Consider the following 19,872-nt stretch of genomic DNA (forward strand, 5'->3'; position numbering starts at 1 on the left):
CAGAGGAACCTGACAGGCTTCATGGGGTCACAAAGAGTTGAACATAATTGGGCAACTAACACTTACGATAAAACAGATACAATAAGTTTGTGGAAGCTTAGATGAGTCTCCAAGCTGGATGTCTGGCTGACATCATATTTAACTGAATCCTCCTTAGGAATGACAGCTGTCACCCTCCCCTGAGAACCAGCATAGGAAATATCCCTCAGAAACTCATCATCCAGCCTGATGTAAGAATGACATTGAGGATGCTATAAAATAGAAAAGCAGAAGTGAAAAAGAACAATCTGATTTAACTGCTTTTAGTATAGAACTGGATCTGCCACATTTCTAAAAGCTCTGATGTGCTGCCAGAGTTGAGACCCACGGGGACTGGGTGTGATATGTAAGACACGCTCCTCTGCTAGCTATTACCTTGTGTTGGGTGAGGCCCTAGGCCCTGGGAATTCTAGAGGGAGTGAGATTCAGTCTCTATCTTCAAATGGCTCCTGGAGTAGGAAGTTGCTTTTTATCCTAGTAAAAGATTTTCCAGACAGAGCCTCAGCTTCATTGTTTACACTGGAGCTGGGTTTGCCCAGAGAGAACTGAGTTTGTCAAGTCAGCCTTGGGAGATAAGGAGCTTTGAGTCACCTGGAACCAGAGGGTAGCCTGGCCCATCCAGGCATTTCTGAGAGCCTCCACTTTCCAGACCTCATTCTCAGGCCTAAAACTGTAAGTAGGGACACGGCTGGTTTGTGTAACAGCTGGATCTGGAATTTGCTGTAGAAAAAAGTCTTTTCACTTGCCAGCCCTCTACAATTTTTAGTATCCCAGATACAGATTCACCCAACCTTTAAAAAATTTATTTATTTTTATCTTATTTTTTACTGAAGCATAGTTGATTTACAATGCTGTGTTAGTTGCTAATGTTCAGCAAAGAATATATTTGTTTCCATTATGGTTTATCATAGGATATTGAATATAGTTTCCTGTGATCTACAGGTTATTTATTTTATATGTAGGGTAAGTCTGTATCTGTGAATCCTAATTTATCCCTCCCCCACCCTCCAAAGAGGGGACACACTTTGTAACTTTAAGTTTGCTTTCTATGTCTGTGAGTCTGTTTTTGTTTGATAAATAAGTTTGTGCATTTATGTATGCTCAGTCGCTTCAGTCGTGTCCGACTCCTTGTGATGCCATGGACTGCAGGCTGCCAGGCTTCTTTGTCCATGGGATTCTCCAGGCAAGAATACTGGAGTGGGTTGCCATGCCCTCCTCCAGGGGATCTTCCTAACCCAGGGATTGAACCCACGTCTCCTGCATTGCAGGCAGATTCTTAACCCACTGAGCCACCTGGAAAGCCCGATAAGTAAGTTCATTTGTATAATATTTTAGATTCCACAAATAAGTGATATCATATGGTATTTGTTTTTGTCTGACTTCACATAGTATGATAGTCTCCATGTCTTTGCTGCTGTGAATAGTGCTGCTATGAACATTGGGGTGCATGTATCTTTTGGAATTTAGAGTTTTATCTGGATACATGCCTAGGAGTGGGATTGATGGATCATATGGCAACTCTATTTTTAGTTTCTTAAGGAACCTCCATACTGTTTTCCACAGTGGCTGTACCAGTTTACATTCTCATCAACACTGTAGGAAGTTTCCCTGATATCCACAGCCTCTCCAGTATTTATTATTATTATTTAAGATATTTTTATTGGAGTATAGTTGATTTACCATGCTGTTAGTTTCAAGTGTACATATACATGTGTACATATACATGTGTACATGCATGCTAAGTCACAACCCCATGAACTGTAGCCCACCATGCTCCTCTGTCCATGAGATTCTTCAGGCAAGAGCACTGGAATGTGTTAGCTGGGCCCTCCCCCAAGGGATCTTCCTGACCCAGGGATCGAACCCGTGTCTCTTATGTCTCCTGCATTGGCAGGCAGGTTCTTTACCACTAGTGCCATCTGGGAAGCCCACATATACATATATCCACTTTTTTAAAGATTCGTTTCCCATTTAGGCCATTACAGAGTATCGTGTAGAGTTCCCTATGCTATTCTAACATTTATTATTTGTAGAATTGTAATGATACCAAGGCTTTTTAAAAACTCTGGCAACAGAGAAATCATTCCATGGGAGAAAATATTCCAATTTTGGACAACTGTAATTCTATCTTAAGTTTTTATCCTGAAATAGTTATAGGCTTATAGAAAACTGTAAAACTAATCCAACAAGCTTCCTATACCTCTCACCTATTTCCTCCAGGTAGTCACATCTTATATGGATGTAGTACAGTATCAAAGCCAGGAAATTGGTACATTACTGTTCTAGACTACAGGCCTTATTCAGTTTTTACCACTTGAAAAAAAAAAAAGAAAGAAACATTGTATTCATTTGTATGTATGTACATCCATGCAGCTTGATCGCCTCTGGAAATTTCTGTTATCACCACCACAATCAAAACACAGAACTGCTCCATCGCTGAAAAAGAACTCCCTCCTGCTGCCTTTTTATATTTACGCCCACCCCTCCCCCTCCCCTTCCTGGAAACCACTAATCTGTTCTCCATCTCTAGATGGAGAATGTTATATAAATGGAATCATACAGTATGCAATCTTTATTAGAAAGATAACAGCTTTATTGACATATAATTCCCATACCATGCATTTCATCCATTTAAAGTGTTCAGTTTGATAGTTTTTTTCATATATTAACAGTTGCACAACCATCACCACAGTCAATTTAGAACCTTTTCATTACCCCCCAAAGAAACTTTATATCCGTATCAGTCACTCCTTATTTTTCCCAAACCCCCAGTCCTAGGCATGCGCTAATTTACTTTCTACCTCTATAGATTCACTTATTTTGGACATTTCATATAAATAGAATCATATAATATGTGGTTTTTTGTGACTGACTTCTTTTACTTAGCACAATGTTTTCAAGGTTCATCCACGTTGTTGCAACTCTAGGAAGAGCTGAAACAAGTCCTACTCTGTCAATAATAAGATACTGACCTGTTTTTCAAAGACAACAGAGCAACACCATAAATCTTGCAAAGTTAGCACAGAACAGAGAATTTTTACCTTAAATAACACTCGGAACTGAAGTTCCCCTTAACCCTCTTGTGCTGGGTGAGGTCCTAGGCATGGGGAATTATAGAGTGTGATGTTCCCCCAACCCCAGAACTAAACTATGGAGACATGACTGGAATTTGAATGCTGGAACCCTTTCAGAAATGAGAGTTCCATTGCCCAGAAGATCCACTGCCGAAGTCTCCTCCCATATCTTCCCATAAATGCCAAGTTCCAAAGCCCTCCATTTGAAGCCTGTCCCACCAGCATTTCTGCATACTAATCCATTCTCCCCCAACTCATAAAAGTTTGACTGAATTCCGGATTTGGGAAACAGATTTGAGCTAGGCCTCCTATATCCTTGCAGGTTCATGTTGCAATAAAGCTTGTTCTTTCCTCAAAAGCCAGTGCCATAGTATTGGCTTCTATGCACATGTGGCAGCAAGCCTTTTGCTCAGTAACGGTGTAGCATGTACTTCATTCCTTTTTATTGCCAGTAATATTCCCTGTATGGATAAACCCCTTTGTTTATCTGGCCATCAGTTGATGTACATTGAGTTGTTTCCACTTTTTGGCTGTGATGAATAATGCTGCTGTGAACATTTATGTACAAGTTTTTGCATGGACATATGTTTCCAGTACTCTTAGGTATACCTGAGTGAAATTATTGAATCATACGATCACTCTATGTTTAATCTTCTCAGGAATAGCCAAACTGTTTTCCAAAACAGTTATACTACTTTACATTCTCACCAGCAGTGTATGAAGATTCTGATACCTCCACAACATCACCAATACTTACTGTCTTTTTGATTACAGCCATTCTTTTCTAGTGAAGGTGAAGTAGGATCTCATTGTGGTTTTGATTTGAATTTCCATAATGAGTAAAAACATTGAACATCTTTTTGTTTCACTTAAAAAAAAAATAGGCAAATTTATTGTAGGACACTTGGACAGTACAGATAAATGGAATGGAAATGCCTATGTATCATTTTGGAAATCAGCCATGATTTGAATTTAAAAATTGTTACAAGCAAAATTTCATTTCATCATGATGCTTTCTTTTGTTTCTTCTTTTCATTTTCTTCTTTTTTTTTCAATCTCAGCAATGTATTTCTCAATTTCTTCAGGATTTAAAATCTTGAGGGATTGATCTCGCCTCACAACAGCAAGGTCTATGTTTTTGCCACCCAAGTGAACCACTTCCAGAAGGACCCTGATAGCCAAGCTTAATAGTCAGATTGTTTCAATGGCTTCCTCAGTATAATTCTTCTCTAGGAATTCATGCACTGACTTGGCAACCCGGCCTATAGCATTGGCCTTCCAGGCATGGTATGTGCCCGAGAGGTCAGTCTGATAGAGTCCGGGGGTGCCATCAAAGTCAAAACCCACAACGAAGGCAGAGATGCCAAACCGCCGGCGCCCCTTGCTGTGTGTGTAGCGCTGCTTCAGACTGGCGATATAGCAGGTGATGTACTCCGTGGTGACCAGGTCCTCCACAGTCAGCCGGTGGCTCTGGCATTCCATCCGGGCCCTGTTGATGACTATCCTTGCGTCAGCAGTGAGGCCGGAGGATGCCATGCAGACATTATCATCCAGAGCACAGACCTTCGTCACTGTCCTTTCATCCTACAGCTTGGCCACTGACATCTTCTCCACACCGAGAACATCAGTGTCTTTTCCTCGAACACTGACCGCGGTCCAGCCCCTCTTCATGGCCTCCTGCAAGTACCCCACTTGGAGGGATAGAAGATGGTGATGGCGCAGTTATAGCTCATGCCTGCGGAACGTCGCGGTTGGGCTGGGAAAAGCGCACACTCACTGCCACGCAGCAGGAGATTCACAACGTTGCTGCACCAGCACCGCGCGCCCGCCTGCCCCACTTTGTTTTGCTTTTATCAAGACTTTGTTTCCATCAGTAGTGTATCAGACTTCTGCTACTGCTAAGTCACTTCAGTCGTGTCCGATTCTGTGCGACCCCATCCCTGGGATTCTCCAGGCAAGAACACTGGAGTGGGTCGCCATTTCCTTCTCCAACGCATAAAAGTGAAAAGTGAAAGTGAAGTCGCTCAGTCACGTCCGACTCTTCTCGACCCCATGGACTGCAGCCTACCAGGCTCCTCCGTCCATGGGATTTTCCAGGCAAGAGTTCTGGAGTGGGGTGCCATTGCCTTCTCCGATCAGACTTCTAGTTTCCATATAACTTTGCCAAGCCTGCATAGTATCAGTTCAGTTCAGTTCAGTTGCTCAGTTGTGTCCGACTCTTTGCGACCCCATGAACTGTAGCGCGCCAGGCCTCCCTGTCCATCACCAGCTCCTGGAGTCCACCCAAACCCATGTCCATCGAGTTGGTGATGCCATCCAATTGTCTCGTCCGCTGTCGTCCCCTTCTCCTCCTGCCCTCAATCTTTCCCAGCATCAGGGTCTTTTCAAATGAGTCAGCTCTTTGCATCAGGTGGCCAAATTATTGGAGTTTCAGCTTCAACATGAGTCCTTCCAATGAACACCCAGGACTGATCTCCTTTAGGATGGACTGGTTGGACCTCCTTGCAATCCAAGGGACTCTCAAGAGTCTTCTCCAACACCACAGTTCAAAAGCATCAATTTTTCAGTGCTCAGCTTTCTTCACAGTCCAGCTCTCACATCCATACATGACCACTGGAAAAACCATAGCCTTGACTAGACGGACCTTTGTTGGCAAAGTAATGTCTCTGCTTTTTAATATGCTATCTAGGTTGGTCATAACTTTCCTTCCAAGGAATAAGTGTCTTTTAATTTCATGGCTGCAATCACCATCTGCAGGGATTTTGAAGCCCAGAAAAATAAAGTCAGCCACTGTTTCCACTGTTTCCCCATCTATTTGCCATGAAGTGATGGGACCGGATGCCATGATCTTAGTTTTCTGAATGTTGAGCTTTAAGTCAACTTTTTCACTTTCCTCTTTCACTTTCATCAAGAGGCTCTTTAGTTCTTCACTTTCTACCATAAGGGTGGTGTCATCTGCATATCTGAGGTTATTGATGTTTCTTCCGGCAATCTTGATTCCAGCTTGTGTTTCCTCCAGTCCAGGGTTTCTCTTGATGTCCTCTGCATATAAGTTAAATAAGAAGGGTGACAATATACAGCCTTGACATACTCCTTTTCCTATTTGGTGTATATATTATATATCCAGTATAGTTGGTTTACAATGTGTTATTTTTTGGTGTACAGCAAAGTGATCCAGTTATATATATATTCTTTTTCATATTCACCTTTATTACGGTTTATTACAGGATATTGAATATAGTACCCTGCACTTTGTTATTCATTCATACTATATAATCCTGAATGCCCAATCCTTCCCTTTCCCCTGCCCTTGACAATCACAAGTCTGTTCTCTAGGTCTGTGAGTCTGTTTCTGTTTCATAGATAAATTCATTTGTGTCATATTTTAGATTCCACATATAAGTGATATCATATGGTATTTGTCTTTCTCTTTATGACTTCACTTAGTATGATAATTTCTAGATCCAAACATGTTGCTGCAAATGACATTATTTCATTCTTTTTTATGGCTGAGTAGTATTCCATTTATATATTCATGCCTACATACACACACACAAATGCACACACACATACACATTACATCTTTATCCATTCATCTATCAAGGGACATTTATGTTGTTTCCATGTCTTGACTATTGTAAATAGTACTGCAATGAACAATTGGGGTACCTTTTGTTATTTCAAGGGAATTCTCTTGATTTTTAAAAATGTATTTTTGGCTGTGCTGGCTCTTTGTTGATGCACATGGGCTTTCTATGGTTGCAGAGAGCTGGGGCTACTCTCTAGTTGTGGTCAAGGGCTTCTCATTGTGGTGCTTTGTCTTGTTGTGGAGCATGGGCTCTAGAGAGCGCAGGCTTCAGTAGCTGTGGATCCCAGGCACTAGAGCACAGACTCAATAGTTGTGGCACATGGGCTCAGCTGTCTGAAGCATGTGAGATCTTCCTGTGTGGACTATTTTAAAGGTCTTTAGAATTTGTACAGTATTACTTCTGTTATGTGTTTTAGTTTTTTGGCTGCAAGGCACATGGGATCTTAGTTCCCTGACCAGGGATCAAACAAACCTGTACCCGCTGCACTGAAAGGTGAAGTCTTAACCTCTGGACCACCAGGCAAGTCCCAACAATGAGATTTCAGGGGCAGTGTCAAGCCCACTGTGAGCCAAGAGCAAGGCTCCAGCCCCTTCAGGCTGTCTCCATGCAGCCCATCCCAGTCTTCTTCCTCATGTCTGTCCGCTGAAGCCAGAGTTTCAGCATCCAGCATCCAGTGCCCACATGCACAGTCGATGTGAGTCTGTCTGGAGGGCGTGGGGAGGTGGCACAGACCCTGTGCAGGTCGTGCTGCTCCGAGTGCTGCAAACTGCCTGTCTCACTGAGCCTCTGAAACTCCTCTTCTGTCCTGACTGATCACCCCACTGGTGAAGGGCCTTCCCAGGCTGCGGGAACCTTTCATCTTTCACAGGCCCCTCCCAAGGGCATAGGTTCTGTCCTGATTCCTTCCCCCTCCTCTTTTCATCCTACCTGGTTATGTGGTGATCTTTCTTGGAGTTTTGGGTGTCTAAGTCAGGCCAGCGTTGAGTAGGTTATTAGATGTATTTTGATGCGTTTGTGGGAGGAAGTGACTTTCACATCCTATTGCACCATCTTGATTCTGCCTCTGAGCATCTTTTCATGTGCTTATTGGCTATTTCCATATTTCCTTGGGGGAAAAATGTTTACTTGGAACTTTTGTGCATTTTAAATTGGGTTGTACTTTAATTGTTGAGTTATAGGTTTCTTAATAGTCTAGATGCAAATTCCTTATCAGATACAAGATTTGCAAATATTTTATTTAGGGGTTGTCTTTATGCTTTCTTGATGGTATTCTGTGAAGCACAAAAGTTTTAAATTTTGATGAAGTTCAATTAATTTTTTTGTTCTGTGTGTGTTATAGCTTAGTAGGCTTTGCTGAATCTAAGGTTATAAAGATTTACTTCTTTTTTCTTCTAAGAGTTTTGTAATTTCGTTCTCATATTTTAGGTCAGGGATCCATTTTGAGTTAATTTTGTATATGGTATGAAGAAAGAATACAGTTTCATTCTTTTGTTTGTGGATATCCAGTCCCAGCGCGATTTTGTTGAAAAACTACTCTTTTCCACTGAATTGTCTTGGCATCTTGGTCCAATACAGATTGACTATAAATGTGAAGATTTGTTTTGGGACTCTAAATTCTATTCCATTGATCTATTCGTCTATTCTTATGCCAAAACCATAGTTTTTTTTTTTTTTTTTAACAGTTATACATATATTTTTTAACAGTTACTAAGGTCAGGCTTCAGCAATATGTGAATCGTGAACTTTCAGATGTTCAAGCTGGTTTTAGAAAAGGCAGAGGAACCAGAGATCAAATTGCCAACATACGCTGGATCATCAAAAAAGCAAGAGAGTTCCAGAAAAACATCTATTTCTGCTTTATTGACTACGCCAAAGCCTTTGACTGTGTGAATCACAATAAACTGTGGAAAATTCTGAAAGAGATGGGAATACCAGACCACCTGACCTGCCTCCTGAGAAATCTGTATGCAGGTCAGGAAGCAACAGTTAGAACTGGGCATGGAACAACAGACTGGTTCCAAATAGGAAAAGGAGTACGTCAAGGCTGTATATTGTCACCCTACTCATTTAACTTATATGCAGAGGACATCATGAGAAACGCTGGGCTGGAGGAAGCACAAGCTGGAATCAAGATTGCCGGGAGAAATATCAATAATCTCAGATACACAGATGACACCACCCTTATGGCAGGAAGTGAAGAAGAACTAAAGAGCCTCTTGATGAAAGTGAAAGAGGAGAGTGAAAAAGTTGGCTTAAAGCTCAACATTCAGAAAACTAAGGTCATGGCATCCGGTCCCATCACTTCATGGCAAATAGATGGGGAAACAGTGGAAACAATGGCTGACTTTATTTTGGGGGGCTCCAAAATCACTGCAGATGGTGATTGCAGCCATGAAATTAAAAGACGCTTACTCCTTGGAAGGAAAGTTATGATCAACCTAGATAGCATATTAAAAAGCAGAGACATTAATTACTTTGCCAACAAAGGTCTGTCTAGTCAAGGCTATGGTTTTTCCAGTGGTCATGTATGGATGTGAGAGTTGGACTATAAAGAAAGCTGAGGGCCAAAGAATTGATGCTTTTGAACTGTGGTGTTGGAGAAGACTCTTGAGAGTCCCTTGCACTGCAAGGAGGTCCAACCAGTCCATCCTAAAGGAGATCAGTCCTGGGTGTTCATTGGAAGGACTCATGTTGAAGCTGAAACTCCAATACTTTGGCCACCTGATGTGAAGAACTGACTCATTTGAAAAGACCCTGATGCTGGGAAGGATTGAGGGCAGGAGGAGGAGGGGACAACAGAGGATGAGATGGTTGGATGACATCACTGACTCGATGGACATGGGTTTGGGTGGGCCCCGGGGAGTTGGTGATGGACAGGGAGGCCTGGCGTGCTGCGGTTCATGGGGTCGCAAAGAGTTGGACACGACTGAGCGACTGAACTGAACTGAAGACCTGCAGCAGGTCTTAGTTGCAGTCCGTGGGCTTACTTGCTTCAAACCATGTGAGATCTTAGTTCTCCCACCAGGGATGGAACCCATGTCCCCTGCATTGCAAGAAGGATTCTTAACCACTGGACCACAAGGGAAGTCCCCAAAATTTATTTATAGTTTTTGAAGAAGCCACCAAACTGTCTTCCAAAGGGCCTGTACCATTTTGCATTCCCACCAGCAATAAATGAGAACACTTACTGCTCCACGTCCTCACCAGCACCTGGTGTTGTCATTCTAATAGGTGTGTAGTACTATCACCTTTTTGCTTTAGTTTGCATCTCCTTGATGACCCATGATGTGGAATGTTTTTTCACGCGCTTGTTTGTTATCTGAACATCTTCTTTGATGAGGGGTCTCTTAGGGTCTTTGGCCCATTTAAAAAAATTGGGTTATTTTCTTAATGTTAAGATTGAAGAATTCATTGCATATTTTGTACAACAGTCCTTTAACAGATATGTGTTTTGCAAATATTTTCTCTCAGCCTGTGACTTGTCATCTAACTCTTTTGACAGTGTCTTACATTTGCATTTCCCTAATGGCTAAAGATGACAAACATCTTTTCATGTGTTTATTCGCCACTTATGTTTCTTTCGTCCACTTTATAATTGCTTTTTCTTTAATGTTGAGTTTTGAGCATTCTCTATATATTTATATATTCTAGGTTTGAGGACTTTGGCTACATGTAATCATATAATTAAGAAAATTAATTTCAATTATGTGGGTAATACATGAATGCATCCTTCATTTAAAAATGACAGGATAGGACTTCCCTGGTGGCTCAGTGGTAAAGAATCTACCTTCCAATGCAGGAAACACAGGTGTGATCCCTGATCTGAGAAGAGCCCACATGCTGAGGAGCATCTAAGCCCATGCACCACAGCTATTGAGCCTGTGCCCTAGAGCCCGGGAATTGCAACTACTGAAGCCCCTGCGCTCTAGAGCCTGTGCTCCACAACAAGAGAAGCCTGTGCACCACAACTAGAGAGTAGCCCCTGCTCACTGCAATTAGAGAAAAGTCTGTGTAGCAACAAAGACCCGGCACAGCCAAAAATAATTTTTATTTTTTTAAAAAAGCTGTCAACCTGACAATCCCCCAGGTTGACTTAAAACGCTTTTTTTTAAAAAAAGGATAAAGTTTAAACCCTCAGATCCTTTCCCTTTTCAGCATTCTCTCATGAGTAACAATTATTATGTATTTCAGTATATTTGTCTAGATTAAAAAAATTAGCTTTCTCAAGATAAACAAACTCATAGATGTATATGGTGTTGTTTGTATATGGGTTTTACAAAAAAGTTATAATGTTTGTACCATGGTCAAAGATGTATTTTTAAATTAAAAAAAAAAAAAAAGCTTTTGGCAGCATTGTGTGACATGTGGGATCTTAGTTTCCCGACTAGGGATTGAACTCATGTCCCCTGCATTGCAAGCACAGCGTCTTAACCACTGGACTGCCAGGGAAGTCCCAAAGGTGCATGTTTGACCCAAGAATATTTTAAAGACTTTTCTATACTGATAAATATCTCTAGTCTGTTCCTTCAAACCGTTGTATAGTATGGATTGTCTATGTTTCTTAAGCCATTCCTCAGTTTCTAGACATTTAGGTAGTTCTCAGTGTTCTAGTAAGCAGTGCTACAGTGAACCACGTTGGGCATGACTCTGGGCACATGTGCAGTTATTTCTTTAGAGAGATATAGAAAAAGGGAATTTTATGAATGTTAAGATATACGGTTTTCATATTTGAAGACTCTGCCATACTGCCCCCTCCCCAACCTGGATTTGTGTTTCCCCACATCTTGGACAGCAATCACTTATCTTTTGACTACAAGGTCCACCCACTATTTTATATCCCAACTATCTACCAACTGCAAAGAGGTGGGCCTTGAACTGGAGTGGGATTTTTTTTCTTTTTGGCCATGCCATACGACTTTCGGGTTCTTAGTTCCCCAACCAGGGATCAAACCCACATCACTTGCATTGGAAATGTGAAGTCTTGAGCCACTGGACCACTAGGGAAGTCCTGTGTGGGATTTAGATGTGTTCCTGGTGAGAGTCACACTTAATGGGTGCTTTCTATGTCACATGCTCTCAGGTCTTCTTTTTTTTTAATCTTTTGGCCACAGGGCATGTGGGATCTTAGTTCTATTACCAATTGTCATTGACTAGAGGAGACTAAGGAGACCTGAAGACTAAGTTCAAATTGAATTCCAAGTTCCTTCTAAGCCAACTTCCAGGTATCCAGGAAAATCATCCAAATACCTTTTCACCAAACTGGCACCCATTACAAAGATCAGTCTGTAAACAACAGAGTTGGCATCAGTTCAGTTCAGTCTCTCAGTTGTGTCCGACTCTGTGACCCCATGGGCTGAAGCATGCCAGGCTTCCCTGGCCATCACAAACTCCCAGAGCTTACTCAAACTCATGTCCATCGAGTTGGTGACACCATCCTACCATCTCATCCTCTGTTATCCCATTCTCCTCCAGCCTTCAATCTTTGCCAGCACCAGGGTCTTTTCCAATGAGTCAGTTCTTTGCATCAGGTGGCCAAAGGATGGGAGTTTCAGCTTCAGCATCAGTCCTTCCAATGAATATTCAGGACTGATTTCCTTTAGGATGGACTGGTTGGATCTCCTTGGTGTCCAAGGGACTCTTAGGAGTCTTCTCCAACATCACAGTTCAAAAGCATCAATTCTTTGGCACTCAGCTTTCTTTATAGTCCAAGTCTCACATCCATACACGACTAATGGAAAAACTATAGCTTTGACTCAGTTCAGTTGCTCAGTCGTGTCCGACTCTTTGCGACACCTGGAGTACCAGGCAAATTTGGCCTTGGAGTACGGAATGAAGCAGGGCAAAGGCTAATAGAGTTTTGCCAAGAGAATGCAATGGTCATAGCAAACATCCTCTTCCAACAACCCAAGAGAAGACTCTATACATGGACATCACCAGATGGTCAACACCGAAATCAGACTGATTATATTCTTCGCAGCCAAAGATGGAGAAGTGCTATACAGTCAGCAAAAACAAGACTGGGAGCAGACTGTAGATCAGATCATGAATTCCTTATTGCCAAATTCAGACTTAAATTGAAGAAAGTAGGGAGAAACCACTAGACCATTCAGGTATGACTAAAATAAAATCCCTTATGATTATACAGTGGAAGTGAGAAATAGATTTAAGGGACTACATCTGATAGAGTGCCTGATGAACTATGGATGGAGGTTCGTGACATTGTATAGGAGACAGGGATTAAGACCATCCCCATGGAAAAGAAATGTAGAAAAGCAAAATGGCTGTCTGAGGAGGGCTTACAAATAGCTGTGAAAAGAAGAGAAGCGAAAAGCAAAGGAAAGATATTCCCATCTGAATGTAGAGTTCCAAAGAATAGCAAGGAGAGATAAAGAAGCCTTCCTCAGTGGTCAATGCAAAGAAATAGAGTAAAACAACAGAATGGGAACGACTAGAAATCTCTTCAAGAAAATTAGAGATGCCAAGGGAACATTTCATGCAAAGATGGGCTCAATAAAGGACAGAAATGGTATGGACCTAACAGAAGCAGAAGATATTAAGAAGAGGTGGCAAGAATACACAGAACTGTACAAAAAAGATCTTCATGACCCAGATAATCATGATGGTGTGATCACTCACCTAGAGCCAGACATCCTGGAATGTGAAGTCAAGTAGGCCTTAGAAAGCATCACTATGAACAAAGCTAGTGGAGGTGATGGAATTCCAGTTGAGCTATTTCAAATCCTGAAAGATGATGCTGTAAAAGTGCTACACTCAATATGCCAGCAAATTTGGAAAACTCAGAAGTGGCCACAGGACTGGAAAAGGTCAGTTTTCATTCCAATCCCAAAGAAAGGCAATGCCAGAAATGCTCAAACTACCGCACAGCTGCACTCATCTCACATGCTAGTAAAGTGATGTTCAAAATTCTCCAAGCCAGGCTTCAGTAACACGTGAACTGTGAACTTCCAGATGTTCAAGCTGGTTTTAGAAAGGGCAGAGGAACCAGAGATCAAACTGCCAATAGCTTTGACTAGAAGGACCTTTTTTGGCAAAGTAATGCCTCTGCTTTTTAATATGCTGTCTAGGTTGGTCATAAACAACAGAGTTGGCATGTAATGGTGCAATGCTCAGGGTGACAGCATGCAATTCCTTGGGGCAAGGCCCAGAAGTTAGCTCTCATACCTGCTTCTTTCCCTTCTAATTCAACAAGGCTTGACTTTTACTTTTTGGTTGTTTGACTTTGTCCTTAGGAGCACTTTCTAGCTGCTAGGAGCTTGCATGCACCTGAAAACTTTGGCTGTTTTCTTTCCTTAGGGCTTTTGATAAAAGTGACCTTGTTCTTCTATCTGATTAGCTGTGTAAGTTATCACAGTTCTCACGGCCTCTTTTTTTTTTTTTTTTTCTTGGCTGTACTGCATGGCTTGGAGGATCTTATTTCCCTGAGGATTGAACTTGGCCCCGGCAGTGAAAGCGCCGAGTCCTAACCACTGGACCGTCACGGCCTTTCTTAAACAGATGTTAAATGCTCTCTGGGCCCCTCACTCTCCCCAGAAATGGTGCTTCTGTGAGGACTGAGAATACAGATGGCTGAACGTCCCTCCCCATCTACCTTCATGCGTCTCCAGGCAGCTGTCCACAACAGCTGCAGGCAGTGCTGCTGGAGCAAACGCCTAGGAAATTTTTTGCAGTTAAAGAAATGTAGGATACAGGCTCCTTGCCTGCCAAAGAATGCTGCCTCTTGACTGATGTTATGGAAAAAGCACTGTAAGGCTGACTCCACAGCTGAGCTCTGCACAGGATTTCCCTCCACACTTGATTTTTCTCTTAGCAACCAGGCTGTATGCCCAAGAGGCCTCTTGGTTCACAGCAGCCTCTGCAAGCTCTCTGAAGGAAATCAGCCTGGGGAAAATCCTGGATGTTCCCCCCCATGGTACAGGCCCCTGAATCATTAACTCTATCTTCTACTCCTTCACTGTGCAGGGATTCAGAGCATGGACTTGGGACCAGACTACTTTGTTTCCAATCTGTTAATTATTTTGCCATTTTTTGGCTCTGGGCCAAGTTATTCAACTTAGTTTTTCCATTTGGAAGATAAGGGCTAGGATAGCAAGTACCTCAAAGAGTTAATATTAAATTAAAAAATATACAGTATCTTGCATGTAGAATGCACTGTTTGCTATTATTATATGAGTTTACAGTCGTAAGAAATACGGTGTCTGGCCCAGGATAAGGAGACCTAATCTCTAATCTTTCTAAAACTTGCTTTCCTTGTAACACATAGGTCCTTCCCTCTGTGTGAATCTGTACTTGTCCTGAACTCATCATGCCTGTCCTTTCACCTATTATATTCGCAGCAGGGCCCACAGTAGGTGGTTCATAAATACCTATCACAAGCTAACGGCATGAATGAAGGACTCCATTGGTCTGTCCACTCTTCACTTTCAAAGCAATTTGCTAAAGGGGACTTTTAATGATGGATTTTTTTAAAAAAAGGATTAGTTTGAAAACTGTTAAGTTCTGGTAAATGCTTTGATAGTTTTAAATTTTACGTTTCATTACAAAATTTCGAAAATGACATTCTGATTCACTTTGAGACAACTTAATCTAACCTTTTAGTATATAATGTTCAACATCATGCCCCTGATTAGTCTTAAGAATGGGTCCATACAGTGAGAGTAAAATTATGCCAATTATAAATGTGCTCACTGCTTATGAATTAAGAAATTGAAGTGAATTGGATTTTGAAGGGTTGTGTTCAATGTTGGGCCAGATCATTTCTAGCCCAGGGGCTGTGTGACGGCTAGTAGGCCACTGTTTTCCAGACAGACATCAAATGTGAGTGAAAGCCTGAAGTATGATGAGATGGCAGGGGGAGGGGGGATTCCTCCTGCCACAATTTGGAAAAGGAACTGTCTCTGGGGATCAGTCTGATTTATAAAATGAATATAAAGCTGCCACCTACCCACTCAGGAGTCGAGTAGTATTCGAAAAGTAAAGTACAATGGAGGACTCTGGTGACAGCAGAAGAGTGCCTTCCACGCAACTGTGCAGGTGGGGCTCTGCCATTTCTGAGCCTTGCTTAAACCTGAGTAATGATGGTCCTGAGACCGAGGACAGCTGGCAGAGGATTCTTCTCACACAGAAGTCCCTAAACTGAAAGCTCAAAAGACTGAGGTGTTTTCAAGTCTCTGGTGAGGATGCCCAGGTTGAATTTTACATGTTCCATTGTAAACATCAAGTAACACCACAAACATTTAAAAAAAGAAAGTTTATTGGTCTTTAAATGGCTCAAATTGCAAATAAACCAGTCGGGTAGTGGCATCAGCCTAAGACATGTGATGCGTCTTTGTCATTTGGCTTCATAGCACCTCAGTACCCAGGAGAGGAAAGGTCTCAAAGCACAGTCACAACGTTAGTGGTCAGGACCCCTGGTTAAATGAGACAGCAACAAGTACACGTGGAGATTGCTGGGCCCGCGGGGCTGCGCTTACATGGGGAGCTTTAATTCTGCACACGGCATAGCCTATGGAAAATACGAAATGAAAGATGTACATCTCAAACCCTTTAAGGACACATATTTAACATGACAAGCTGGATGTAGTATCTAAAGAGTTCAGTTCCTAAGTAGCCTATTTGTGTTAGCTTTACGTACACATCTGTTACCTGGAATGCCTGAACACATCTTTGACTTGCTGAAATTAAGACTGAGCATAAAGAAAGTAAAACTTTATTGAAACAACTGCCTTAGTCCCATTCCAAAGAAAAGAAAAATCTGATAGTGGTATATTTCCCATTGAAATTATGTCCCTTCAGTGGGCATGCCGTACAACGGGGACACAGCCTACTGTTTGGTGGCAAACATGTTTTCTGCACTATCCTCAGGTTTGGCTGTTCGATGTTAACTTTAGGAAAATGTAACTACAGTGTTCTTCATTATGAACACAGACTACAAACACTCCTAGTAACTCCCGCACAGCCAAACTGCAACCTCAGGAATACAAATTTAGAAGTTAACAGATGGCAAGCACAACTACTTTCCCAAAGTGGTCTAGTGCAAAACGCATTAGCACCGTGGACACTTTTCCTATGCCCTGCTCCAAAGAGATCAAAATCTTAACACATGCTCACCACTTGCATAAAAGGATTTCCAGGGATCAGCATCTTCAAGAATAAGGGTTCACTGAGACATACTGAATCCTCATAGTCTAAAATTATCTTACAAGTATATGCTGGTCCTTCATTTTTAAACTACCTTACAGTTAATTAAAAGCAATCAAGGGGCTCTGGAACTTCATTTTCAAGAACCAGAGTATGGCACACATTTTACATTTGGACAGACTCTAGCAGTTATTTCTTGAGCATCTTCTATACAAAAGTTGTCCTCCATCCCGACATGTATTCTCTCACCAGGACACGTGGGCAGTGGGCCCACGGCACCATGAGGATACAACCCAGAATGATGTAACCAGGTATCTTTCAGTTTCTAAATTAAGGCATATTAAAAAATTTCCATGTACAAGTTTACACCACTTTTCTAAGTTAATCACCAGGTAATTAATGCAGGTTCACAGATGAATTACTCTCAATTGAACTATATGCAACAATCATGCCAGTCACTTTTTCTTCTATATTTTGCATAACAATGGTTAAAAAAAAGTGGTACAGTTTAACTATCATGTTCACAATTGTCATTTTTTTTTTTCAAGGCAGTAGAAGACCAAGACATTTTAAAATGGTTATAAAATTTAAGCTTTATAATAAACCAGAGGAAGTGGCCTTTCCTCCCATTGCCCACCCCCATTCTCACCTCTCGAACAGTTCAAGAAAGACTGCCGGCAAAACACAAGCGCCCACGCTACATTCAGGACCGTGATAAATGTAGGCAATTATGAAATAAGTTGAACTTTGCTTCTTGGTGAAGCCACATTAATTTCTTTTTAAGTGAATTTGACTTTCAGTGCAGTTCCAATTCATGCTTTTAGAGATACATAACAATTTCCAAAATGTTAAAGTAATTTCAGTCAATTGAGCCTTCAATGGCAAAGCTTATAAATTATATTTATTAGTATGGTCAAGATAAGAAAGGAGTTTGGGCTCTGATTATAAAATGCAGCATCTTTCTCTGATTCTCTTGGCTAAACTTTTCCTCTTCTTTTTTCCATTCTTTTCTTTGCTGTCTTCCATCTTTCTGGCCCGAATTTCCCTCATTAAATCAAAAAATACCTACAGAGAAGAAAACAGAATAAAGCAAGTAGATAATATGTTCCTGGTACATCTCTGAATTACAGCAGTAAACATTGGGAGTAATATATGAATATTAAAGAGCTCTTATTTGGGGAATACAAAGACAGGAAAGCATATAACTAAAGTCTGCTTCTTCCAAGTACATTAAAAAAATGGGAAAACAGGAAGATTTTCTGAACTACACTTTCGGGTAAAATCTGCTTACATAATATAACCTAATCTTCCATCTGAATTTTCAAGATAAAAATAAAAAAGCACCGCAAGTGACAGCTCCGAAGATGTAACCCAGTGGATTACATTTGAGTAATTAATAATTAGCAAATATATTTTATCAATTACTATTTTAAAGTGATTTAATAAAATTTTCATTTATTAACCTTTCTTCAGCCCCATTTTTAAAAACAGCTGTGGAAAATGACTACTTCCTTTAGTATTTTGATACCAGGCACTAGAAGATAACTGCTTGTTGCACAGTATTTTAGGATTTATCAATTTTTGTCTGTCTAGAAATTGGCAAATAATGGGAGATATTAGCATAATAATTTAAAAGCTCTTAGTGTAATAATTCAAAAGTTCAATATCACTAACAAATGTCTGTGCGTGCATGTGTGCTAAGTTGCTTCAGTTGTGTCCGACTCTGTGCAACTCTTTGGACTGTAGCCCACCAGGCTCCTCTGTCCATGGGATTCTCCAGGGACGCGTCTGAGGGCACAATGAGTTGGGCCTGAAGGATGTGGACTCACACTGTGGCTGAAGAGTTGCTGCACGTTACTTTTCTGCAGCCACTGAGGTGCTTGTGAAAAATGCATCTACCTGGTGGCAGCCACAGGTACTAGATTCTTGCATATCCCCGAGACACACATACATGTGTGCCTGTGTGCATGATGTGCTTCAAACACAGACGACAGCAAACTACAGTTACTGCTACTGTTCTGTATTTCATTTCCTAATGCTCAAGATCAGCACATTCGGCTCTACCTTCATTTTTAAAAAATACTTATTTTTGGCCTGCTGGGTCTTCACTGCTGCTCGAAGTTTTCTCTAGTTGTGGTGAGTGGGGACTACTCTTAGTTGCGGTGCACAGGCTTTTCTCATTGCAGTGGCTTCTCTTGTTGCAGGGCACAGGCTCCAGGTGTGTGGGCTTCAGCAGTTGTAGCGCACAGGCTTACCTGCTCCGCGGCATAGTGAGATCTTCATGGTCTAGGGTTGAACCTGGGTCCCCTACACTGGGAGGCAGATTCTTATCAACTGTACCACCAGGGAAGTTATCTTCATTTCTTTTTAATGGCTGTACAATATTCCATCATATGGATGCTGCTGCTGCTGCTGCTAAGTCGCTTCAGTCATGTCCGGCTCTGTGTGACCCCATAGACAGCAGCCCACCAGGCTCCCCTGTCCCTGGGATTCTCCAGGCAAGAACACTGGAGTGGGTTGCCATTTCCTTCTCCAATGCAGGAAAGTGAAGTTGCTCAGTCATGTCCGACTCTTAGCAACCCCATAGACCACACAGCCTACCAGGATCCTCCGTCCATGGGATTTTCCAGGCAAGAATACTGGAGTGGGGTGCCATTGCCTTCTCCATATATGGATGCACCAGCCTTTAAAATAGTCTGTTATTGGGCACTTGGATATGTCAAATCTTTTGTTTCTACAGATAATGCTTCAGTGATTACTGCTGAACATACTTATGCATGGATGTATGACTTTATATAAATTTTAGAACTTGAATTAGTGGGGCCATAATTTTGATAATCACCAAATTGCCCTTCCACAAACATATGAGCATTCCCTTCCCCTCCTCCCCATACTCCTGTCAACAGTATTATCATCAGTCTAGTTGCTTTATTCCCCAATGTAACAGGTAAAAAAAAGTCCTGTTTTTAAATTGTGCTTCCTATTATAAGTTAGACTAAGCCGCTTTTAAA

At 41.6% G+C, this 19,872-nt stretch overlaps 1 protein-coding gene and 1 pseudogene across 2 annotated transcripts in view; both read right to left on the reverse strand.

The window, feature by feature from the left end:
- Positions 1-4,048: 4,048 nt before the first annotated feature.
- Positions 4,049-4,914, reverse strand: LOC122674612 (annotated as a pseudogene).
- Positions 4,915-15,956: 11,042 nt separating this feature from the next.
- The window catches only part of RALA (RAS like proto-oncogene A), a 73,910-nt gene continuing 69,994 nt past the window's right edge, over positions 15,957-19,872 (reverse strand). For both annotated transcript variants that reach the window (XM_043871942.1, XM_043871941.1), the window contains one exon: positions 15,957-17,926. In XM_043871942.1, coding sequence (XP_043727877.1) covers positions 17,804-17,926 — 123 coding nt within the window. In that variant the 3' untranslated portion in view covers positions 15,957-17,803. The remainder of the gene's footprint in view (positions 17,927-19,872) is intronic.

This window comes from Cervus elaphus, chromosome 18, assembly GCF_910594005.1.
Source record: "Cervus elaphus chromosome 18, mCerEla1.1, whole genome shotgun sequence".
NCBI lineage: Eukaryota > Metazoa > Chordata > Mammalia > Artiodactyla > Cervidae > Cervus > Cervus elaphus.